Source organism: Solanum pennellii, chromosome 10 (assembly GCF_001406875.1).
Source record: "Solanum pennellii chromosome 10, SPENNV200".
NCBI classification, from domain to species: Eukaryota; Viridiplantae; Streptophyta; class Magnoliopsida; order Solanales; family Solanaceae; genus Solanum; species Solanum pennellii.
The window spans coordinates 66,546,553-66,571,069 of NC_028646.1; the positions used below are offsets into that span (position 1 = coordinate 66,546,553).

General features: G+C 33.8%; 2 protein-coding genes across 8 annotated transcripts; one reads left to right on the forward strand and one right to left on the reverse strand.

The window, feature by feature from the left end:
- The first annotated feature begins 368 nt into the window (after window positions 1–368).
- Window positions 369–24,087, forward strand: LOC107002360. Of its 7 annotated transcripts, none has more exons than XR_003574748.1 (3): window positions 369–1,007; window positions 1,108–1,197; window positions 7,460–7,850. XR_003574748.1 is itself a non-coding variant. In XM_015200340.2 (3 exons), exons 1-3 carry the CDS (start codon window positions 928–930, stop codon window positions 14,551–14,553), a joined length of 357 nt encoding a protein of 118 aa, XP_015055826.1. In that variant the 5' UTR covers window positions 369–927; the 3' UTR covers window positions 14,554–14,729. The 7 variants fall into 7 exon arrangements, 1 of the variants encoding a protein (XP_015055826.1); XR_003574749.1 differs by having other exon boundaries at window positions 7,493–7,850; XM_015200340.2 differs by lacking the exon at window positions 7,460–7,850 and adding an exon at window positions 14,367–14,729.
- Window positions 15,756–20,455, reverse strand: LOC107002358 (V-type proton ATPase 16 kDa proteolipid subunit). Its single transcript, XM_015200339.1, has 3 exons — window positions 20,294–20,455; window positions 19,557–19,842; window positions 15,756–16,202 (listed from the first exon to the last, which is right to left on the reverse strand). The coding sequence occupies exons 1-3, from the start codon at window positions 20,367–20,369 to the stop codon at window positions 16,070–16,072; spliced, it is 495 nt and encodes a 164-aa protein (XP_015055825.1). The 5' UTR covers window positions 20,370–20,455; the 3' UTR covers window positions 15,756–16,069.
- Window positions 24,088–24,517: the final 430 nt, after the last annotated feature.

The window sequence follows — 24,517 nt, forward strand, 5'->3', positions numbered from 1 at the left end:
TTCAAAATTCGTAATTTTTAAGTTTATTTATTTAATAGTTCAAAATGTATATTTTTTATAATTTAAAACAAGTTTATCGATAATTATCCTTATTTATCAAAATTTAAGATTTTTTATTAGTTAATCTTACTTACATTTTTTTTCATAGCCGATTAAATACATTCAAATATTTGTTATTATTTTTATTTTGTTAAATCATTATTTTTGTTAAATTCATGTCATTAGTCACGTTTATTTTATANTAAATATTACGGGTGAATTTTGCATATGGAGATTGATCAATAATTTTTTGCCACAATTCCAAGCCCATACATTTGGGCCCATTGCATTTCTTTTCTATTTAGGTTTAGATTAGGTCAAAAATAGGAGGAGGGGGGGGAGGGATAAGATTTTTAGGAGGTTATTTTTCAGATTTTCTATTTTTTATTGTTTATTATTTTTCGGTGAAAAGTTCATCGGAGTTCTGCCGGAATCCGACAAGCCCACCCCCAAAAGACCCCAGTTGCTCTAACCCGTTCCTTTCTCCATTTTTTCCAGTGAATAGCTTCCCCAGCACCATACATTCAACGACCTGGAAAATAACAAAGAGAGCCACCTGAAAGGTCACTGCCAGCAAACAATTCCATCACGAAACCAGACCACAAACCTCCATCTCCTTCATCATTCCAAACGAGATTCCTCTCTGTTCTCCCTCACAAAGACCAACAACCAAACAAAACTCCTAACCAGACCCTTTCTATATCAGACTCACACTTCCATTTTTTCCAGACCACCACCAAATCACCCCTTTTCCCTCTCCGACCAGACTCAAAAAACCCGACCCCAAACCACCCACACCACCAGAACCTCGCCAGAAATAACTAAAACACACCCACGGGAGAACCTACATGAAGTCGTTCCTCCACCATCAGGCCCCATCTCGTCCAAATGGCCACCAACGAACCAAACCCCTTGATTTTTCAAACCAAAATCGACCTCCACAGCCACCAGTACTCCCATCTTTTTCGGTAAAACCCCGACCCATTTTTCCATTTCTCGTTTCCAACAACAAACTAGTCCCCCTTCCCCTTACCCCTTTGATTTTTGTTTATTTGTTTGTATTAATAGGTATTTCAACCCAAATCCAGCGAAACCAGAGAATCAAAAGCTCCGACCGAACCACTCCACCATGGAAACTTCCAAATATGCCGAGGAAAGGTAATTTTTTGGTAATCGTATTTAGTCATTTTTTTTCTCATGTTATAATAATTGTTGCATTATTTTTGTAATGTTGGGTTTTTTCTAATAGTTTTATTATTATGGTTATCATTATTTGTTGATATTGTGAATTTTGTCTCTTTTTCTTATTGTTATTTAGTATTTATTTATGAGGTAATGTACAAGTACCCCTCAATCTATGCTCGAAATTTCAGAGACACACTTATATTATAATAAGGTCCTATTACCCCTCTGAACTTATTTTATTAATAATTTTCTATCGCTTTTTGGCCTACGTGGCACTATCTTGTGGGCCCAACGTTGGTTGACTTTTTTTTCAAGCTAGTGTCACGTAGGTCGAAAAGGGGTAGAAAATTACTTATAAAATAAGTTCTGGGGGTAATAGGACCTTAGTATAGTATAAGTGTGTCTCTGGGATTTCGGACATATGTTGAGGGGGTAGTTGTGCATTTTCTCTTTATTTATTTATCTAGACTAATGATTTATTTAGTCACAATTAGAATATTAATTGTGTTTTGCTTTAATCATATTTTGATATTTAGTTATAATTAATGCTATGGTCATTTTCTAAAATTGTTTTACACTAATTTTGCATGAGTTGTGATGATTCCTTTTCTTTTTTGTATTATTTTAATTTCTCATATTAAGTTTTATTGTCTACGTATTTATATTTATTTATTTATTGTAACATACTAAAAGTTTTCCAGTAAGTTACTTAAGTTTTGTGGCGGATATACTTCATTAATGATGATACTTTACATTCTTTATTATTGACACGCTATTTTTCTTCGCAGAGTTAGATTCAATTTATTATTATTATTATTATTACTATCATATTTTTATTTATTAAAGTGGCCAATAAAAAAATTTATCCGTCGGTTTTGGAGCCTTTCCATTTTAAAAGACGGAAATTTAGTTTATTTTTATATTTTTGTTTGTTAAAATTGACCAAGGAAAAAATCTCTCCTCCGTTTTTGGAGGTCTTCTTATTTTAAAAGACGGAAATTTAGTTTATGTTTATATTTTTGTTTGTTAAAATTGGCCAATGAAAAATCTCTCCGTCGGTTTTGGAGGTCTTCCCATTTTAAAGAAGGAAATTTAGTTTCAGTGTATATATATTATTAGTTAAAATTGGCCGATGAAGAAATTACCGTCGAATTCCAAGGCCTCTCATATAATAAGAACGGATTTTTATTTTTAAGTTATTATTTAGTTATTCATTTTTATTTATATTTATTTAGTACCAACTGTTTTACTAAGCTTACAAGTACCCGAAGATGTTTAAAATTGGAGCTATTCGAACAAAGTTTTAAATGTATTGTATATTCATTATTGTGTATATTATTGACGTTAGACAAACCTTAGGCCGATTTTTACATTATTATTTTGTTTTATCATTTGTGTATATTGCATGCCTATTAAATTTGTTTATAGTTTTATTTCCTCCTCAATTTGAAAAAATGAATTCAGTCGGACCTACATTTGTGGATTCTGAAGGCTACCTAACACCTTCCCTTCGGAATCACTTGAACCTCTTACCTATAACTAATGGTTTCGTAGACATTTAATTGGTTTCCTAGTTTCTTCCTAAAATTAGGTGGCGACTCCTTTAAAATTCGTTTATTCTTAAAATTCTTTTAAAATTGAATTAATTAATTATTTTTTGAGTCATCGTGACGTTTTGCCCTATTTGAATAATGTAGGGATATAAAAATGTTCCTCAATGATTCACTTAATGTTGTTAGCGAAGGAGTAGGGATAATATCCGCAAACCTTCTAAAAATTGAAAAAGATTTGCATGGAGTGTGTGCTTGTTACAGTATGAAACTGAGCCAGCAGATATTCATTGTATAATTACTCGAGCATAAAATTTTTACTTCACTAGCCAATAAGTAAAGGAAATCATGATAACACATCAACTTGTTTCGACAAGACCAGGCTTCGGCCTTCATGAGTATGTCTGCATGATCATATTCTCTCATATCAAAGGAATCTCAAGTTGAATTACAAGTCCTATCAATTTTTAATAACATCCAATGAATAAAAAGGACCAGATTCACACAATGAAGTTTCCCCTGAAGATGTACCATACTCTAAGTGTCCTGATTGCTCTATTATTCCCCCTATCTCAAAGACCATAGGTTAGTCCAGTAACTCATGCTACAGGTGCATCAATGATTGTTAGATGTTAACCTAGTTCATTTGCAATGTTCCCTAAATTTGTATCATTTAAGATGTTTGATATCATGTCATTTTCTTCAATTTTTTCAATCTTGTCTCTTTCATTTTTCTCATCATTTTCAAGGACTTCACTACCGCCTTGAAAATAAAAGAGCGAGAGAAAATTTTCTACCATTATTAGCACCTTTTTAGAGCATGCGCTATTTTCTACCATTTTTAGCACCTTTTTAGAGCATGCGCTATTCATGTACCAGGTTGTGAGAAATCAATAGTGCACGTCATCTCCAAACAATAATTTCCAACATCTCCTTTGTCGTATATAAATAACCCTGTTAAACAAAAACTTGTGTCATGAGATATAAAAGGAGGGAACAGACAAACTTGTTACATCATTTTAAATGAAAGTTTACCTAATTTAGTTGGCACCCATGGATTTTGACTTGAAATGTCACAGCAACCTTTTAGCATGACCTTGAAACTAACAACCTATGAAAAAGCACAAATAAATATTCATGATTAAACCATATCTTAAAAGTAATATAGATATTCATAAATTTGTTTGGAAAACTATAAAAGAAGTTCCTCGTGGAAAATAATAGTAATTAAAAGAGAGAATTAGAGACTTACACAAGCCCTGAATCATCAAACTATTCACTTCAATTCTTGGAATATGGGAAATTTTGGACCATTGGGAGTTAGGGCCACTCCGATTTGTGCAACCTTCTTTTAACTTTGGGCAGCCTTAAATTTCCAGGCTCCATAATTTTGTGAGGTGTCGCATGGCATCTCTGGATGGCAGATGCTCTAGTTTCTGCAATTCCGTAACATTATATTTTGCAAAGAAACAAAGTTGATGATTCCATCTGATATATCTTCTAACAATGGACAATCATCTACAGTAATTGTAATTTGGGCATGGCACCTGAGAAGTCCAGATGTTGTAGTCGTTGCATGCTTTTAGTGTCAGAGAAGTAAGGTTGGAAAATCTATGAGTAAGAGCCTCGAATCCGAATTGATATATTTTGATTTTTCTTAGATTAGAGAGTTGTGTAGGCTGACAGGGTAGAGAATCCCAGTGCAAGTGTCCCCACACCTCCAATGTATGAAGAGACTGAATGTCATTAAATATCAATTGGAATGCCTCAAAATCCACCATATCTGAGAAAGGACCAATTTCCAAATGACGTAAACCAGTGAGACGGTAAAGGACGCCAGTGGGTACACAAATCAGTTTGGGACAACGTAATAAAGCCAAATGTGAAAGTGAATGCATTTCCCCCACATGTAAAGGAAAGGAAACTAAGTTGTTACATTGGTAGACACTTAAGGATTCCAGAGACCGACAATGATCTAGCATTCCACTTGGTAAATTGGTCAATCCGTCACAATTCCATAACTGAAGATTTTGGAGGGAAGTCAAAATATTCTCTCCAATGAGAACAGGAAAGGAACTGAAATTTGGGCAGTAAACAATTTGTAATGTCTTAAGAGAATGGAGATTGTACAAGCTCTGTGGCAATTCATGAAACTCTCTGCATTCTTCAACCGATAGGTGTTGAAGAGAAACGTTGTTGCGCAACATCTCATCTGGAAAACAAGTGAGCTCTTTCACATCTCTAAGCATTACAAGAAATGTCAAGTTGCTGCACAAGTTCAACAATGGCATTTCATTGTCAACACTGACAATCTCTAATTCACGTAGGATTTCAAATTGATTAGGAGTACTTTTTAACAATGGGCAGTGCCTAATCCTCAACATCTCAAGCTTAGGAAACGTTCTTACCCCAATTGTTGTTGGTATCAATTCCACTCCCTTCCACTCAATAAGGCTATGCATATCCTCCAATAGAAGTTCTTTCAATGACGGGAGCACTTGGATTTTGCTGCATGATCCATTATCATTGATATCAACACCATAAAATGTAGGTTCTATGAATTCCAATTCAACGAATTCTATTAGCTCAAGATGCCGAAGGCACTTCAATAGGCCAAGTGACATAATTTCTTTGCAACTTTTGCAACCACTTAATGTCAACTTGACCAAATTTGGCAACGACTTTTCACTGAACCATGAAGGAAATCTAGTACCCAAATAGTTGTTCAGTGTTAAGGTTTTCAAGTTAGGATGCGGTTGAAGACCATCAAACACATGCTCATCAATGGTTTCACACCCTTCTGGTTGGTTCATAATGGAACCATTCATATGCCAGCTTGTAAATATTTGATTTCTTTTGTGAATATGTTGTTCGAGCTTCTTCTCTACTACGGACCAATTGGAGATCATTGATCGTCAATTCACCTCTAAGGTTCTTTAAACGACCTAATTCTTCTATTCGACGACCTTTCTCGGAACCCACCTTGAAATATGGTAGGGTCTGAAGAAAAGTCAATTGTCCCATGTTAAGTGGCATCTGAAACCGAAAATCGCAATATATTGTCTCAAACTTATCACATTTCCCATCTCAAATGGAAATTTCTGAAGTGAATTGCAACGATCAACTCTAAATGTTTGCAAATTATAGAGCTTGCAAATGGAGTTGGGCAAGGATGTGAACTCAGTGCTCGAGAGATCAAGATATCTGAAGAGTATTAGCTTCCCAATTTTGGCTGACAACTCCTTGATTCCTGAACTGGACAAATTTAAAACTTTATAGAACTTAAAGGTATACAGCATACCTTCCGATATATAATTGCTTCTCCAAAACAATGTGCACAAACGTCCTGGCTCATTTATCTTTTCTATTTGATCACTCGGTGAGTCCAATCCAAAGTATCGCACTTGAGAAAGATTTTCTCCACCATCGTCCTTTGGATCAAATAGTTTAGATTTTAAGATATCCCCAGCCAAATCATGCACAAGATCGTGCATCTTACAGTGTGTTATATTGTTGTGTTCATCTAACTGAACATCTTGCAGCAAGGAATTTTGTAACAAGAGTTGAAAGAACTTGTTGCCAATGTCTTCCATTACAGTGGTCTCTTGACATGGATGGAGAAATCCTTCTGCCATCCAGAGTTGGATTATTTGTTCCTTTTCAAACTCAAAATCTTTTGGAAACATTGCAAAGTAAGAAAAACATTTTTTCGGACGTGGAGATGGTAGATAATCATAGCTGAGTGTTAGTATTTTCCTTATGCTATTTTCACATGCAACAAGGTGGTTTCCATCAAGAATTGCGTGCTATTCATATTATTCCTTGTTGCGTAAGAGGCCTCCCAATACACTTGTAACCAACGGTAGACCTTGACACATTTCCACAATCCTGTTCTCCATGCTCACTATTTTCTCTAGAATTTCTCATCAACAAACGCTCTTTGTTTGAAAATGGACCAACAATGATCTTCTGCTAATTTTTCCAACCTCTGAGGACCTGCTGCTTCTATTGTGGACACCACATGTTTCATACGAGTAGTCACAAGAATGAAGTTTCCTCGGGTTGTATTTATTCCTCGTAAGGTGTCCACAAACTCTACCCACAATGTAGAGTCAACACGCCATAAATCATCCAAGACAAGCAAATACTTTCTTCCTGCCAGTTCATCTTGTAGTGTCTTCACTATTATGTCTCTGCTTTGGACTTCAACTTTCCTCTTTGTCAAGGATTCGAGGATTAGTTGAAGAAAGCTCTTCGTTTCTGACATTTCAGGCAGACAATATCAAACTCTCTTTTCGAAGTGTTTCTCGATCTGTTCATTGTTGAAAATTCTCTTCGCCACAGTTGTTTTCCCTAAACCCCTCATACAGACTATGGGAATGGTGCACAGAACAACATCATCTCATATATTCAACATCTTCCTCTTTATTTCTCTAACATCGTTGTCTCTACCAACAACATTCGAAGCAACTACTACGGAATCTGTTTCACGAATTGGTAGTATTTGTTGAGAAGGAACATTTAGTGATTGGAGACCGAGGATTTTGGATAACTTATTGATATCCCTCAACTCTTCATTGATGTTATTGATTTTCGTGACATTTTGCTCTTAAACGTTGTATGATAAATGAAATCACTAACCTTTTTCATTGGGTTGTTTCGGATATTCACATGTATTTTGATAGATTCATATCTGAATTCGTCGAACACACTTTCAGCAGCCTTCTCAAGCATCTTGAGCCATAGTTTCACAACCTGATCGTCAACATGTCGTCTTTCAGCATCATGAATGAAAGCTTGGATTAAGAATACATTTTGTGTAAGCATTTCTAGATCTTTCTTGCAGTCCCTTGAGCTACTGAGTTCCTCGATGGTGAGAGAAAGCAGCTTCTCAAGCAAAACTTGAACAGTAGCACCAATTACAAGGTCTGCCATTGTTGTAAAAGTTCTTGCACAAAGTCTTCTTCTAAGAAATTTCTTTTTTTGCTTTGCGGACTACAAGAAAAACAATAATTTGAATATAGAGAATAATTCATACTCAATGACTTTGAATAAAGAATCACTTTTAGTTGGCCATTGTTGCAGATGTCTTTTTTTTTGCTAGTTGTTTGCGGGGCCTCCGATCCACTAAAAGAAACGGAATAATTCAAATATGGAATTCAATGGCTTTTGTACAACTCTTTCAAAGTTATAAGTAATAACGTGTTTCGAATTTGAATACAAGTGATTGTTGGGTTTTAAAGGTGTGAATGGAAAATGAAGAGTTGCGACTTTTATGAAAGATTGCGACTTTTGTGAAAAGTTGTGACTCTTATGAAAAGTTGCGACTTTTATAAAAAGTTATGACTTTTATGGAAAGTTGTGACTTTTGTGAAATGTGACGACCTTTCCAAAAGCTGGTGACTTTTTAAAGGTTTGTAACCTTTACGATAAGGCCCAATAAGAACCTTTTCGCACTACCCTCTTTTTTTCTATAAATCGAGAGATTCTCTCATTTTAAAAATAGAATTTATGGAATTTTTCTTCTACTTCTAAATCTAGTATTCTAAGTGTACTTTACTGCCGTTGAGTGGCTCGCTGACACCACCATTTTGGGTATCAATACGCTGGTGATTGAGATCATTCTACCCTGGGAGGACATATTCCAAATCAAACCTCGAATACTAGAGGGGAATAATTTCCTTAAGGGGACACTGTGCATTCAGTGGGCTTGATCTTCTTTCTGTTTTTTCAAATTCTGGTATGTGTTACAAACTTTAGATTTTTGAATTAATTTCTCTTCTTCTATTCTTCACTGGTTCATTGAACTTTGGTTACTTCGTGTTTTTGCAAAGTTTGTTGAAATCAGTAAGATTTAAACACAGATTGACAACAATCCTTCTTTAAGAAATATATTTCATATATTTTTTTAATATGTTTCTGATTCTAGTTTCTCTACTAGTTTTTTTTTTTTTCTAGTTATGAAAATATTCTTAAACTTTGTTGTGTCTTACCGAGTTCTTCAAAGTTTTATTCTAAGTATCTTACGAATACAAGATGAACAACAATCTTAAGAATATATTGTTAGTATTTTTTGTATTCTACTGATTGAGAGAATCTGATCATGGAAGTAGAAGATAAATGCATTATTTCTCCATAATTTGGTGCTTTGTTTAACAAGGTCAAAGTGAGAATGTAACAGAAAAATTTTGTGGTATTTTGATTAAAGATTACCAGGTAACCTTCTTATTATATTGTGTAAGGAGGAAAATAATTTCTAAGAGTTATCATCTTTGATTTTTTTTTAATCATGTGTATCTTTGAAAAAAGATCTGCAAACCATATGTTGTGGAATGAATTTTACTTGGCAAATATTGTTGCCTTTAAAATTCTTTAGTTTGCAAAAAATGAGAGATGCATATTTTTGTTTGATAAAATAGTATGTCAAAATGTAATATTTGGAAGACTATTTGATAAGAAAAATATTTTTATGTGATAAAGAATATGCGTTATTCTGTTTGGGGAAAAAAAAGACTTGTAGTTTTGTACTCAATGAGAAATGTTAGTGTGTCTGATTTTTGTAGACTAAACACTTTTGTGATTTTCTACTCTGGATAAATTGGACTATGCAATTGGTTTTAAGAATATGAAAACTTCACATAATAAGTCAGTGTTGTACTTTTGATTTTCTATAAACTTCAATGTAATATAAAAATAAATTGTACAATTTTTTTTATCCTTATTGTTAGTATTTAAAATACTATGTGGTATGTCAATTTATCATAGATGAAAAATATCAGTGACTTAGAGTTTGTGATTTTGTGTCTCTATGGAATGGACTTTGACATTGTGTAAACATTATCAAAGAGAATTGGAGCACTATAATTCTTTCGGTAAATAATGTTTCCAAAAGAAGTTTCATATTAAAATATGTGGAAAAACTATTTTCAAATACTTGAAAAATATTTTTGAGATCACATTTAAAATGTGGAGGTTCTTTGGTTATTATTAGACTTGGTGTATAATTTAACTTTGGAGCAAAAGATGTGAAATTCAATGATACTTTTGTATTATGTTAGACCCACAAAATTCTTAAAGTATATTTGGTATCGTGGTTGTTGAGTTTCTCTATTACTAGTATACGGTATGACTAGTATGAAACTATCAAATTATATGTATACTTGTTAAAAATGATTGTGTTCTTTTATGAAAAAACATCACTTGAAGTGATGTGATTTTTCATGAAAAGTATTTGCATAGACATGAATATAGGTGAATAGTGATTTGTTATGTTTTTGTAAAAGTAACTTTTAGACTATATTGTCTTTATTGAACCCGATGAGACTTTGTTCATGGGTAGTTCTATAACAATCAAATTAAAAGTTATGGAAAGGTCCTTCTGAAAAGGACATTTGACAAGGTGATGACTCTAAACAATGTTTGTATCACAAAAAATTGTAAGAAATAGGAACAAAATATTAGTGAGAAAAAAACTACCTCACGAAGAGCTTTTCGAACTCAATGTTTTTATTTGTTCTTACTTGCTTGAGTCAATGTTTGTGACATGAACACTTGTTGCATGTCAATTACAAAACCCTTTAAGGAAAACTGATAAACTTAGAAATTTTGTCTAATATTGAGAGCAATAAATAAAAATATCAAGTTTTTGTGGAATCTAAGTATGTTGAGCATTCTTATAAATCTGTTGAAAGGAATTCTAATCTCTTAGAATTGATTTACACTGATATTTGTGGTATGAAGTTAACATCATCTCATGGTGGAAAAAAGTATCTCATTACTTTTATCGTCAATTGCATTAGAAATGACTATGTCTATTTGCTGAATGGTAAGGATGAAGCAATAGAAATGTCTAGACAATGTAATATCGAAGTTGAAAATCAGTGTGAAAAAAGATAAGAATTGATAAGAATGGAGAGTATAAATCTCCTTGTGCGGAAATATGTTTGGAAAATAGAATTATCCATCAAACTACTGTCCTATTCACCTGAATCTAATGAAAAACCGAACGTTGAAAGAATGATGGATGCATTATTTATAAGTTCGGGTTTACCACAAAAATTTTGTGGAGGAACTATCCTTAATGCAAAAGGGAACAACAAAAGTTTTTGTCTTTTTAGAAACAAAGTGATTTTGTTTGTTCAGGATACAATCTTTTCCATATGAGAAATGGAAAGGAAGGAAATCCAACTTGAAATATTTCAAAGTGTGGGGGTGTCTAGTCAAAGACCAAGTTCCTGCTCCTAAAAGAATTAAAATAGTACCTATGATTGTGAACTGTAAAATTAGACTTGAGTAGTCTAGAGAAGGATCTAAAAGTCCTAGGAAAGAAAAAAGGATAATGTATTTAATAAAGAGATTCATAGGCTTAGTAAATGTAAAGGACATTTACTTTCTTCAAATATGATTTTGTAACATTTCTTGTATCTTCTGTAGACTCATCCTTTGGAAAGATGGTGTCAATAGTGAGATTGACGCAATTTTGAACAACCATATTAGAAGTTAATTGATTTTCTTCTAGAAAATAAACATTTGGGTTCAAAGTGAATCTTTAGAAGGAAAATAACAGTTGATGGAACTGTTGAAAAATATAAAGCCAGACTTTGTGTCAAAGGCTTTAGATAAAAACAAGGTTTTGATCTTGTTGATATATATACTCGTTCCATTCGGGTGCTAAAATTATTAGTTGTGGTAAATGACCTCCAAATTCATCAAATGAATGTGAAAAAAACTTTTCTTAAATATAGAATTGGAGGAAGAAATTTACATGGAACAACCCGAGGATTTTGTGGTTCCTGGTAAATAAAAGAAAGTGTGTGAACTTGTTAAGTCACATTATGGACTAATTGAAGCACCCAAACAATGACATAATTTGACCAAACCATGTTGGCAAATGGATTTAAGAATGATGGAAGTGATAAATGTGTTCACATTAAAATCCTAAGGTCATTGTTTGTTTGTATATTGGTGATATGTTGATCATCAATAGAGACACTAATGACATAAATGCTACTAAATGTATGCTATAAAGCACGTTTGGAATGAAAATATTGGAGTTGCTGAGGCGATCTTAGATATAAGAATTCATAGAACTCCATAATGTTTAGCATTTTCACGGTCTCATTGCATTGAAAATGTACTTGACTAGTTCAAATATTTGGATGTCAATATTGTCAAGTCTCCAATAAATATGAGCTTTGCATTTCAAAAGACTGAAAGCAAAAGTGACTCACAATTGGATCATGCTAGAGTTTTGGGAAGTATGATGTATATCATGTAGTATGTGCGATCAGATATAACATTTGTTATTTTAAACTGAGTCGGTTCACAAGTGATCCCAAATAAAATCATTAGATGACAATAAATAGAGTTTTGGAGTATTTAAAATAATACTTAAAACTATGTCTTGCATAATAACAATATCCAACAGTATTGAAAGATATAGTGATGCAAATTGGATCATTGGACAAATGAAGTAAAATCTACTAGTGGATATGTATTTACTCTTGGTAGAGGAGCAATCTCTTAGAAATATTTCAAAAGAGACATGTATCGCTAGCTCTACAATGATCTTTGAGCTAGGTGCTCTAGATAAGGTCGGTGAATAAGTTGAAAGACTCCAGAATTTCTTGATAGATATTCTATTTTGACCCAAACCATTGACATTAGTATGCATACACTTTGATAGTCAAGATGCAATAGGTAGGGCATGGAGCATGACGTATAGCAGAAAGTCCCGTCATATATGACATAGACATGATAGCGTTAGAAAACTACTCTCTAGTGGAATTATCAGAATTGACTATGTAAAGTCAAAGGATAGTGTGTCGGATCTACTTACAAAAAAAAGGCCTAACTAGAGAGAACGTTGAAAGATCATCTAAGGGAATGGATTTACGGCTTAGGACAAGTCATCTTGGCGGTAACTCTATCTAGCAAACTGGAGATCCCAAGAGCTAGATTCAAGGAGAAAAATAAAGTTGTGAATGACGGTTCGGCATTGTCAACAAACTCTATTCATTCTCATTATAAAGACAATGCTCAGGGACAAGGATACAACATTAAGTCTTTTTAATGAGTTAATAAAGCTTAATGGTTTTAATGATTTGCTAAGTTTGGCGGAGTTGACCAAATAGTGTATCTACGCGATAACACGGTTAGAAATCACTTATGTTAGTGTGAAGTGTAAGCCGCTTCAAAGATGATGATTGTCAAAAACTCATCTCTCTATACACTCATGAAACCAGGAGGTGTTCATAGCTGAAACGAACACAACTGTAAGAACCATAAATGGTAAAGGGTTAATTGTTTGACATATGGTTGTCTAGGTATACACCAACGCTCGAAGGTTCAAAGATATCACATCTACCGATTGACCGAGTATATCCGACATATGTTCACTACAGAAAGTCCAAGGACCTACTTATCCAGATGCAATTAATTCTTGCTTTTAAAGTACACATACTTGTCCGTTTCTTTGTCTTGGAGTCATTCCCCATTCATGCGGGGGATTGTTGGGTTTTAAAGGTGTGAATGAAAAATGAAGAGTTGCGACTTTTATGAAGAGTTGTGACTTTTATGAAAGGTTGCGACTTTTGTGAAAAGTTGTGACTCTTATGAAAAGTTGCGACTTTTATGAAAAGTTATGACTTTTATGGAAAGTTGTGACTTTTGTGAAATGTACCGACCTTTCCGAAAGATTGTGACTTTTCCAAAGGTTTGTGACCTTTCCGGTAAGGCCCAATAAGAACCTTTTCGCACTACCCTTTTTTTTCTATAAATCGAGAGATTTTCTCTCATTTTAAAAATAGAATTTATGGACTTCTTCTTCTACTTCTAAATCTAGTATTCTAAGTGTACTTTACTGCCGTTGAGTGGCTCGCTGACACTACCATTTTGGGTATCAATACACTGGTGATTGAGATCATTCTACCCTGTGAGGACATATTCCAAATCAAACCTCGAATACTAGAGGGGAATAATTTTTTTAAGGGGACACTGTGCATTCAGTGGGCTTGATCTTCTTTCTGTTTTTCCAAATTATGGTATGTGTTACAAACTTTAGATTTGTGAATTAATTTATGTTCTTCTATTCTTCAATGGTTCATTAAACTTTGGTTACTTCGTGTTTTTGCAAAGTTTGTTGAAATCAGTAAGATCCTTTAAACACAGATTGACAACAATTTTTCTTTAAGAAAAATATTTCATATATTTTTATGATATGTTTCTGATTCTAGTTTTTTTATTTTCTAGTTATGAAAATGTTCTTAAGCTTTGTTGTGTCTTGCCGAGTTCTTCAAAGTTTTGTTCTAAGTATCTTACGAATACAAGATGAACAACAGTGATATATTTCCTTCTACTTCATGTTGGGATTTACATACAACCACTCACTCCATTTCAATTTGTTTGTCCTATAATGATTTGATACAGAGTTTAAGAAAGTAAAGAGAACTTTTGAATTATATGATCCTAAATTAAAGATATGTATCTTTAATCAATTTTACTTATTTTTTATCTTTTATCTTGTGTAGCTTCTACTGTTTGCCATTTTCTAAAATACAGAATTGTTGATTATACTGTTTTCTGTCAATCTAGTGATACTTTCTGCAAGTACACAGATGTCTTTTACTACCCTGAAATCCCTGAGGGCCTAGTTAGCTCATGGTTTGAAGCTCGGTTGATTATACGCTCATCCTTCTCTACTAAAAGGCATTTGTACTGGGTTCTAACTCGTGACATATGTCTAAATCACACGTCACGCAATAATGAAAATTCTGTTTAGGACATGTAAAGTTAATCAATTATCGAAATCAATTATTTCGTTAAGACCCAATAATGGCAGAGAATCAACTCTTACTTATGGTGAGAAATTCTTTTGTTGTTGCTTCATCACTATATTTATTTCTGAGAACTTTGTGTTTTTTACATATGGAATAAAAGCTTGGTTGATTGTTTGAAGATCAACAAAAAGAACTAGAAAATCGAATTCATAAACTATTTAAATCCATATTGAGAAAACGAAACCAAAATCAGTTTTTTTTTTTTTTTTCTATTTAAACCAAATTGTGTCCACCTCTGAACTTGGTGCATTACTTGTGTGAAGACAAGCCAATATTGTGTGGCCTGAGACTATATCTTCAGTTCGTCATAAGCTATATATATAATGTCTAACGCTATTAGAATTGTTTCGATCATTTCATTATCTTAGACTATATGTAGATGACATGTTGAAGTTGGACAAGAAAAAAATGTAACAAGGAGAATTAGGAGAAAGAGGAAGGAATCTTTATTGGAAAATCACAACCAACCCAATTAAGTGGAGTAACATTTTAAAGATCAGTTTTTCTTTAGGAAAAAATAAAATAAAATAGATCACCTTGTTCTTTTCAAGTTTCAACTATATTTTGCTATTGTTTTTCAGTTTGTTTTTTTCTTGTGTAGTTTTTAGTGCAAATCTGCTGCTGTTTTTGGTGCAATTTTAGTGTGTTTTTAGCTCAAATCAGGTGCTGCAGTTTTTATGCTTTTCTGTGGCCATTTTGGTACAGTTTCGGTGCTTTTCTACTGCAGTCTCGCTGCTTTAATGCTGTTTTGGTGCAATTTTAATTCTCATCTTTTAGTTCAGGTGATTATGGAAATTTCTTTGTGGAGATTCAAGGGACCTGACTTTGTTTTGAAAACAATTTTACGAACTCAAATATAGATAATGTATCGTAACTGAAGAATTATTCATTTAGACGCAAAGAAAGTAAAGTAATAAACGAGACTGAAAAATCGAAACTTGAGGCCAAAAACAAATCTAGTCAAGACAGTGATCTCTTGAATTTTATTAGTAACCAGACCAGATTAGACTACCTTGATCAAATTGTCCAGCTCAAAATCCAGAATATCAACTAAATATATGAGCACAAAGTATACGCACCTTCAAGTAGTATCCACCAAATATAACTTTGTTGATCAACGATTATTCAAATTCAATCCCATAGATGCAGAATAAACATGGTGGTATATAGATGAAAAGTGGTTCATACGTGCACAAATCTTAGAAAATAAATAGTTCTCAGACTGTTCACAAATAATGAGTGCAAAATACACAAAAAATACAGACCAAATTGCACAGCTCTTTAAGCTATTATTAAGTAGAAAAAAAATGAATTCCTACTTCTACAAACAGATCATAACACCAAAAGTGGCAGCTGTGGTGTCATGAATAACAATACACATATTAGATCTCTGACTTTAGGCTTTAGCTGTCTTGGTCTTCAGAAACCACACACAGTGCGGTAAGAATGGAGTTAACTTCACTCGGCTCTAGACTGCCCAGCTCGGGAAGACAAGATAATGCCAACAATAAGCCCATAAAGAGCCAAGGCTTCAGCGAAAATGAGAATGAGGATCATTCCGACAAAAAGCTTGGGTTGTTGTGCATTAGCCCTAGAAAATGATTGTTGTTAGGTACAGAAATAGGAATCAGTCATAAAGCTACAAATCAGCTTGACAAACAGAAAGGCAAAAACAACTTCCCAACCAAAGCGAATAGAATGGATCAATCCTAAGCTTAATATGTAATAACTAATCTGCAACAGTCATTATATTGAGTGTTTGGTCGTTACATGGCATACATAGTTTTGGCGAAGTCATATAGACTAGACAACAAAAGGTTAAGAATTTAAACAGTTTTACTGGGTGATTTCCAGAAGTCATTGTATGATTTTTCTTAATATGTAACAGATGTTACATAAGTTGGGAACAATAACTAAGCATGAAGAGTTGACGAGTGGCTAAAAGATATGGAGGGAAGGGATCATAGGGCAGAGTTTTGAATGAAAGGCATCCATTCTGTTAAATATACACCCACTGTACTTCAACTATACTGACTGCAGAACATGCACCTTCATCTGGAACAGTTCGCTCTGCCAATCAACACCTTAGACCACAAAAATTGCAAGATTCGAAGAAAACCATAGAGCCAGCCCTAACTAACCACTGGGTTTGAAATGCAAGAACACTGTTTTTTTTATTCACTTCCCGCTTTCTTTGGAGAAATGCTTCTACAAGACTTCAGGTATCTCTTTGATTTTATGTTACATAAGTTTCCTTTTAAGGAATACAAAAGCATGCCCCGTATAGTCCCAAAAACGGGGTTTCCTTTTCAGGAATGTCACAAAATAATCAACCAAGAGGTAATGTTAACAGCTATTCTCCGACTGATGCAGTATGAGACTAGCTTATCGTTTGTTTTTAACTTAATCAGGAACACTCCTACATGTCCTGGCAATCATACAAAATGAAGATGTTATTTTTTGACAACTTTGGAGATTCTAAAAAGTAGAAGTTGTAACATGTTGCCTTTAAAGTAGTATATATTCAAAAAGGAAGCAAAATCGAGGAATGGTGATTTTACATATAAAACATACAGCAGCAATTTGTAACAGCCGGAAAGATAGTAAGACCTCTTCCGAGAAAGGAAGAATGTTATTGACCTAAGCCAAACAAGAAAAGGCATTCTTTGAATAGTAAAGACATGCAGCAATATTAGTTCTGTCCGACTTGGCAGCAATCCCTAAGTTTTCCAAAGCAACATACAAATGCAAGCCCCTCAAGAGTGCATGAGATTTCGGTCATCAAGAGTGCATGAGATTAAATTGCTCGCACAATATACCATTTGGCAAGTTAGAGCAATTTAAGATGTATGACAGGCTCAACTTCTGGACAAACATTTCATTTGAAAACTTGAACTTCCAATACCAATATAACATTTAATATGTTGCTTTATCACCTTCTAGCCATGGTAATGTTGAACTTTTGAAACCAATATAACTTTGTTCTACACTTATAAACCAAAAAATAACCTTTGGAAGACAATTGTACCCCCTATCAAAGGCTAATGGTAAACACTGGTTAACTCAATATTTAATAACTAAGCAATCACAAACAACTCCATATATTCCAATTCATGTGGTAATATTTCCTTAATAGCTCATTCCAAAAAAAAATGGCGCCTTTCAATATTTGGAAACAATTTATTATAATATTTCTCATATGATCCTTAATGGCATGATATAACCACAAAATGGTCGTGTGGTAGGTTTAAATCCAAAAGTTCCAAAAGTCTGTCTTTCTTGAACTTCATGATGAATCACACTCTGCCATATAAATTGGAACAGAAGAGCAAAATAAGCAATTTGGAATAGGAATAAGTTTATATTGCACATGTTTAACTTATTCTTAAAGATCTAAGGTGCTAGAATATATAAGTTTTTCTCATTCCTACTTCTTTAAGAACTGGTGAAAAGATTACAGCTCGTCTACTTTTCTTAGTTATAGTTTTTTATGACTGAGACATTTGTTGTTTCAACTACAACACTCAGGGACAATGGGTCCTCCTCACCATCCTTCTCCACCTACAACCAAGATTTGGTTCGATAGTTAGATTTTGAACTCGTGATACATGCCTACAACAAAACCATGGGGAAACTTTCTGATAATTAAATTATTCCCTCCGTTTCAATCGGTTAGACCTACTTTCCTTTTTATCTGTTTAAAAAAAGACTTCTCCTTTTTTAGCAACTCTTTAATTTCAACTTTCTAACTGAAATGTTTAAGATCACAAGATAAATGCACATTTTGGTACATTTGACATACCTTAATTCATAACTCAAGTTTCACAAGTTCCTTTTCATGTTTTTAAACACTGTGTCAAGTCCAAATAGGGCAAACAAATTGAAATAGAGGGAGTATTATTTGTTATGATTGTAATGTCTATGTCAGTTTGCACGCACCTTAATTATTCCATTGGGTACCTGATACATCCTACCACCACAAGTACCAGATAAGTTGGATCACCAAAGCTTAGATACATGGAAGGAAAGAAGCACCTTCTGTTTTTTGCCTTTGTTGGGATTTGTACTTGAGAGCTCATGATTCTTCACACTTCATTAACTACTAGATGACACCCTTGGGTGCGATAATTATATTATTACTACATATTTTGTATTTACTTGCTCATTGCAAATAAAAAAAACAAATTGTTCCCATGCAAATTGGAGTTGGTAGCACTCAGTTGCTCAAGTGGTAAGTACCATCCACCTCCAACCCTAAGGTAGTGGATTTGAGTCACCAATGGAACAAACAATATACTCCTCACTATCGAGTTTCATTTAGATATGTCTTAATCCATGATTTAAAATTTTAGGTTTTCAAGCACATAAAAGATAAGATAATGTATCTTTCTTGTTCAGAATTATTGCCTGTCAGCACAGTGTGATCAAATTTAGTTGTTGTGATATAAGGAAGGGGATCTGAAATTAAAATGGTGAACTGAAGAATTAAATTGAATGTTAACTAAAATTACCAAGCAACTATGTTCTCTATTTGAATTTTTTTATTTTATTAACTTCCAAAAGTTCACTGCAGATAGGCTGCAATTTTCACAAATCGTAAGTCATAACATTCTGAAAACACATACTTAGGCACTTTTACCAAGATGCAACATAAAACATTCTACTAGATCCACTCCCATTGGAACTCTAGTTCGACTGCTAAAAAGTTTTTTTTTGGTAAAAGTGGTTTACAACTAAAAGTTTATCCTCTCCATGACACCAAAAAAATGAACAGTACAAAGATCATCTATCAATTGGTTCTAACAGCATAACACTAAAAATCAATGTCTTGGAGTTCTTCGTATATGTTCTTTCACATTCTAACTATTCAATTCAGAGTCAACAGGCAGAAACATGCAAACAAAGAAAAGGGAAAGGAACCAAGAAAAGATCGAGAAATCAATACCTAACACCAGCATCTCCAACAATACCAATAGCCATTCCAGCAGAAAGACCAGCAAGACCACAAGCAAGTCCAGATGAGAGATGAGCATAGCCATCAAATAGGTAATACGACTTTGTTTTGGGGTTAATCCCAGTACTGATGATCACAGCAATAATCAAGCCATAAATACCTAACACACCAGCCATAACCACTGGCACAATGGACTTCATCACCAACTCTGGCCTCATCACTCCCATTGACGCCACTCCAACACCACTCTTTGCTGTTCCATAAGCTGCCCCCATACCTATAAATTATTCAAAAACAAAATCAGATTTGTGATAGGTTGCAAATAAGCATATGATGAGCTCGGGCAATTCACATAAGATGTGCTCAGATCTCCAGCAAAGACAGATCGCATATTTAAAGCTTATAGATGCAAAATTTCATTGTTTAAGATGGTGATAACTCACAACAGCTACAGATTTAATAAAATGATATAATTTTCAACACTGTTCAGCTCCATATATAGTTCACGGCAACAAATTGAATAACTAGTTATAAAAAAGTAACACTAGCAAATTAGCATAACGAATTAGATATGATCAGACGCCGATCGGAGTAGTCAAGCTGGTAAATGCAAAGAACCAGCAGCAGCGCTAACATTCTACAAACAATTTCAAGTAAATATAGTTCACTGGAAGACGAAATTCAAACATGTGCTGCCATAAAATCTGCAGATCTAAGATAGAACTTACATGAGAAGACGAGGGCAGCGGCGGCGCCAAGGAAGCCGAAGAAGGGAGCAGTTTCATCTCCGGCAAAGTTCGACATTTTCGTTAGGATTTGGATCTGAGAATTTTGAGTTTTGGAGTTGAATAGATCTCTTTCTCCTCCCTCACGCAGTGTTGATTGGTGTGGAAGCAAATGAAATAATTGATTACTCAGTCATAATGGGTTTGGGCTGTCGATAGTATTTTGGGCCGATAGCACAAGTCCGGATCTTAAGTGGAGACAACATTTAAGGCTTAACCAAGATCTTAAAACTATTTACTACTTAGCCATAATTTAATATTGAGAAAATGATCAAAATGTCCTTGATGTATAAGGGTTGTTTTATGTTGATCCTTAATCTATTTCAGCTTATCTAAATGGTCCTTAATGTATTATAAAGGAGGATCAATCTGATCCTTTGACCTAAAATTAATAGATACATTAAAAAATTCAAATTTACTTTAATGTCGGGTCCCACTTGTAAAATAAAGCGCGAAAACTTTCTCATCTTCTCATAAGCCATAGCGCCAAAGGTGCCTTAATTTTCTCCATCTTCATAGTTTTATTATAAAATTATGTATGCACTAAAAATAATTACGTTCTTCTATATTATACCAATAATGTTCATCAAAAAATGTGACAAAGAATCAACTCTATATTATGGTAAGACTTTTGTTTTTAGATTTTATGATTTGCCTCTATTTTACTACTCTTTTTTTTGTTTCTCTTATGATTTCCTATGTCTCTTCTATGTAAAAGTATGGTCGTTTGTCAGTTTTGAGTTTTTCTACAAAAGCATAGAGTGTTAGATAAGGGTCTCAGAACCTAAGCATTTTAATGTCGTATAAAATATTCACTGGTGGTTCTAAAAATATTATATGTAGGTGTTCCTCATAAAAAAATTTTACAGATCCAGTGTTCGAGGCTGAATTTTTTAGTATTAAAATAAATCATATGGGGTTGATGAAGCATCAACCAAGCAAGACATAGAATGATGGATTATTTTGATTATGTTGTAGCAAAAAATCTTAATTTAGCATATTTAAAGCAGATGATTGTTATTTGCGGCTATTTTAATGACTCAAAAATATTTTGGCATAAATTTGAAAATTTCGATGATAAGTGGAGATTAGTGTCTACTGAAGTAGAAGCTCTCTCAATTGAAAAATTTATCCCGAATGATAGAATAGTTGAGTTATATTTTGAAGTGAAGTAGATTCAGGTGAGATTATAGGCCACACAAGTTGCACATTAAACCAAGAGCATACAAAATGTGGTGACAAATACAATTCTGAGTTTGAAGATTCGGAAAATGAATTATACGATGACGATGTCATCCTTGAAAGCAAAATAAAGCTTTGAGGATGGAAGGAAACTTATTAACGACGAAGTTTTAAGGAAATTGTCTAATGAAGATGGAAATTCAGATTGTGTGGACTCTGAAGATCAGAAGAGTTTGAATGGTGATTCTGATGATGAGTGTTTTCATTTTCCAAAGCATAACCCAAAAAATGGAGCAAAACATCCTATATTAGCATTAGAATATACATTTGGAAGCAGGGAGGAGTTCAAAAATGTGGTATCAATTCATGAGGTTAAAGCTGGAAAGAGTATTAGGTGGATCAAAAATGATGGAAAAAGAGTAAAAGTGAAGTGTAGAAATTCATATTGTAAATGGGTAATTATGGCATCAGTAATGCATTGAGACGAGGCATTTCAGATTAAAAATTATGATCCAATCATACATGCAACGTTGGAACCATCGCAACAAGACAATAACCTCTTCGTTCATTGCAAAAATGTATCTTGATGCTATCAGTCAAAACAGAGAGTGGAAGGTGTCTGACTTTAGAGACAAGTCAGTGTGGGACTTAAAGCTCATGTTACTTTAGCTCAAGCTAGAAAGGCTAAAAAGAAGACACTTGCATTAATTGATGGAGATGTGAAAGAACAATTTTCCATCCTTCGGGACTACTGCCTTGAAATTGAAACGTCAAATTTTGAAACTTCGATGTATATGAAACTAACTCAAAATGAAATGCCAAACAAACCATATAGATTTCAAAGAATCTATGTTTGTTTTGATGTTTGTAAGGAGGGGTTTAAGATTGGATGTAGAAAAATATTGGGTGTAGATGGGTGTTGGTTGAAGGGTCAAATGTATAGATATTAGTTGCTGACTGCAGTTGGCTTGGGTGCCACTAGTAATATTTTTCGAGTGGCCTATGCAGTTGTAGAAAAGGAAACTAGAGAGACATGGTCATGGTTTTCGACTTACTTAATTGATGATTTGGAGATTAACGATCAAGATGATTGGATCTTTATGTCGGACAAACAAAAAGGTCTCATTGAAGCGTTTAATGATGTTTTGTCATCCGTGGATCATATATTTTGTGTGAGACATCTTCATAATAATTTCAAGAGAGCTGATTTTAGTGGTTCTTCACTATAATGTGCACTTTGGGTTGCTGCAAGTGCTACAACTGTGGAATTTTTTAATGCTCGCATCAATGACATTGTTAAATTGGATGCTGAAGCTGTTGTATGGTTGAAAGAAAAGGAACCTACTAAATGGTCTAAATCACATTTTTCTCCCAATGCTAAGTGTGATATTTTATTGAATAATATGTGGTGAATCGTTTAATAGTATGATATTTGATGCTCGAGACAAGCCAATCATCACTTTGCTGGAAAAATTAAGATATTTCCTTAAGACTAGATTACAAGCTAACAGGGATAAAGCTGATAGATGGAATTCTGATGATATTTGCCCTCAGATCAAGAGTATTTTACACAAAAATGAAAAAGATGTTGTTGGTTTTATTACTAAAAAGTCAAATGAATGGAATTTTCAAATTCTTGACGGAAGTGTGAGCGACATTTGGATTGTTGACCTTGCTAATAGAAAATGTAGCTATAGAAAATGGACCATTACAAGAATCCCTTGCAAGCATGGTATTTCAGCAATTTGGCATAAAAATATCGAGGCTATTAATTATGTGGATGAATGTTGTAAGGTGGAAATGTATAAGCAAACCTATGAACCTGCTATTCTTCCAATAAATGGTTCACAGTTATAGCCTAAATCAGGCAAGATTCCTCCTTTGCCTCCAATCTTTTCAAGACAAAATAAGTCAGGGAGAAAGCAAAAGTTGAGAAGGAAAGAACAAGATGAAGTAGGATCAAGTAGAACTAAGATGAAAAAGAAGCAAACATCATTTAATTGTAGTCGATGTCACAAGTCTGGTCATAATACGAGAACTTGCAAGTTTAACTATGTACAGCCATAAGGAGGAGTTCTTGAGCCAGCTTGTTGGATGCCTTCTACTTCATTTGTACCTGAAAAGTTACCGGTAAATATTTTTATACCTAAGTAAGTTAGCTTGAAATCTTAAAGGAATCTGATTTTTTTCCTTCTACAAGTTAGAAGAACAAATTTTATCCATGATGATAATGTTGCGTCGTCCGACATGAATATTTAATTTGGTAGCTTTTTTATTTGGTCACACCTACTCTCTTTTTTGGGATTATATCTTGGTTAATGGTGATTCTATATGTTTCAGATGGATTGTTATTTTGAAGTGGCCATATTTTTGTTGATTATTTGATAGCTAATTGAAGTGAAGAATTTTATGAGCTAGCTGGTTGAAGTGAAGATATTTCGTTGGTTTCATGCTAGTAGCTCGTTGAAGTGAAGATATTACAAATTAACTTTAGTATTTCTTTTGTTGCTTTTATTCATATTTTTGAATCAACTCATGTAATATGATTTTGATAGTTGGGACGTTGAATCTAAAGTATCTATTCGCTTACTTCTTGTCCCCTTATTTCAAGCGCAAAAAAAAAAAGCCTTGATTGATATGAGAATGATGTGATCTTATAAAAAATGAATTAAGAATCTTGGAGTTAGACAAATGGTCCCAACCCTTGATAAGCACCAGAGCTATTTAAATTATTTTGCAAGCAAACAGATCTCCAAAAATTGCATCACTTACCTGTTATCATAGATATTTCACTGGATGTATCTACTTTGAAGTAAATTTTTTAAAGCCTAGAGTCTATCAAAAACTATCTATCTTCACAAGGAATAAGATCTGTGCACATCATATCCATTCCGAACTTCACTAGACATGAGTGTACTCATTAACAGTGTACCAGATGTGCTAATAAAATGTTTCAATGCACCAAATTTTTCCATTGATTGTAAG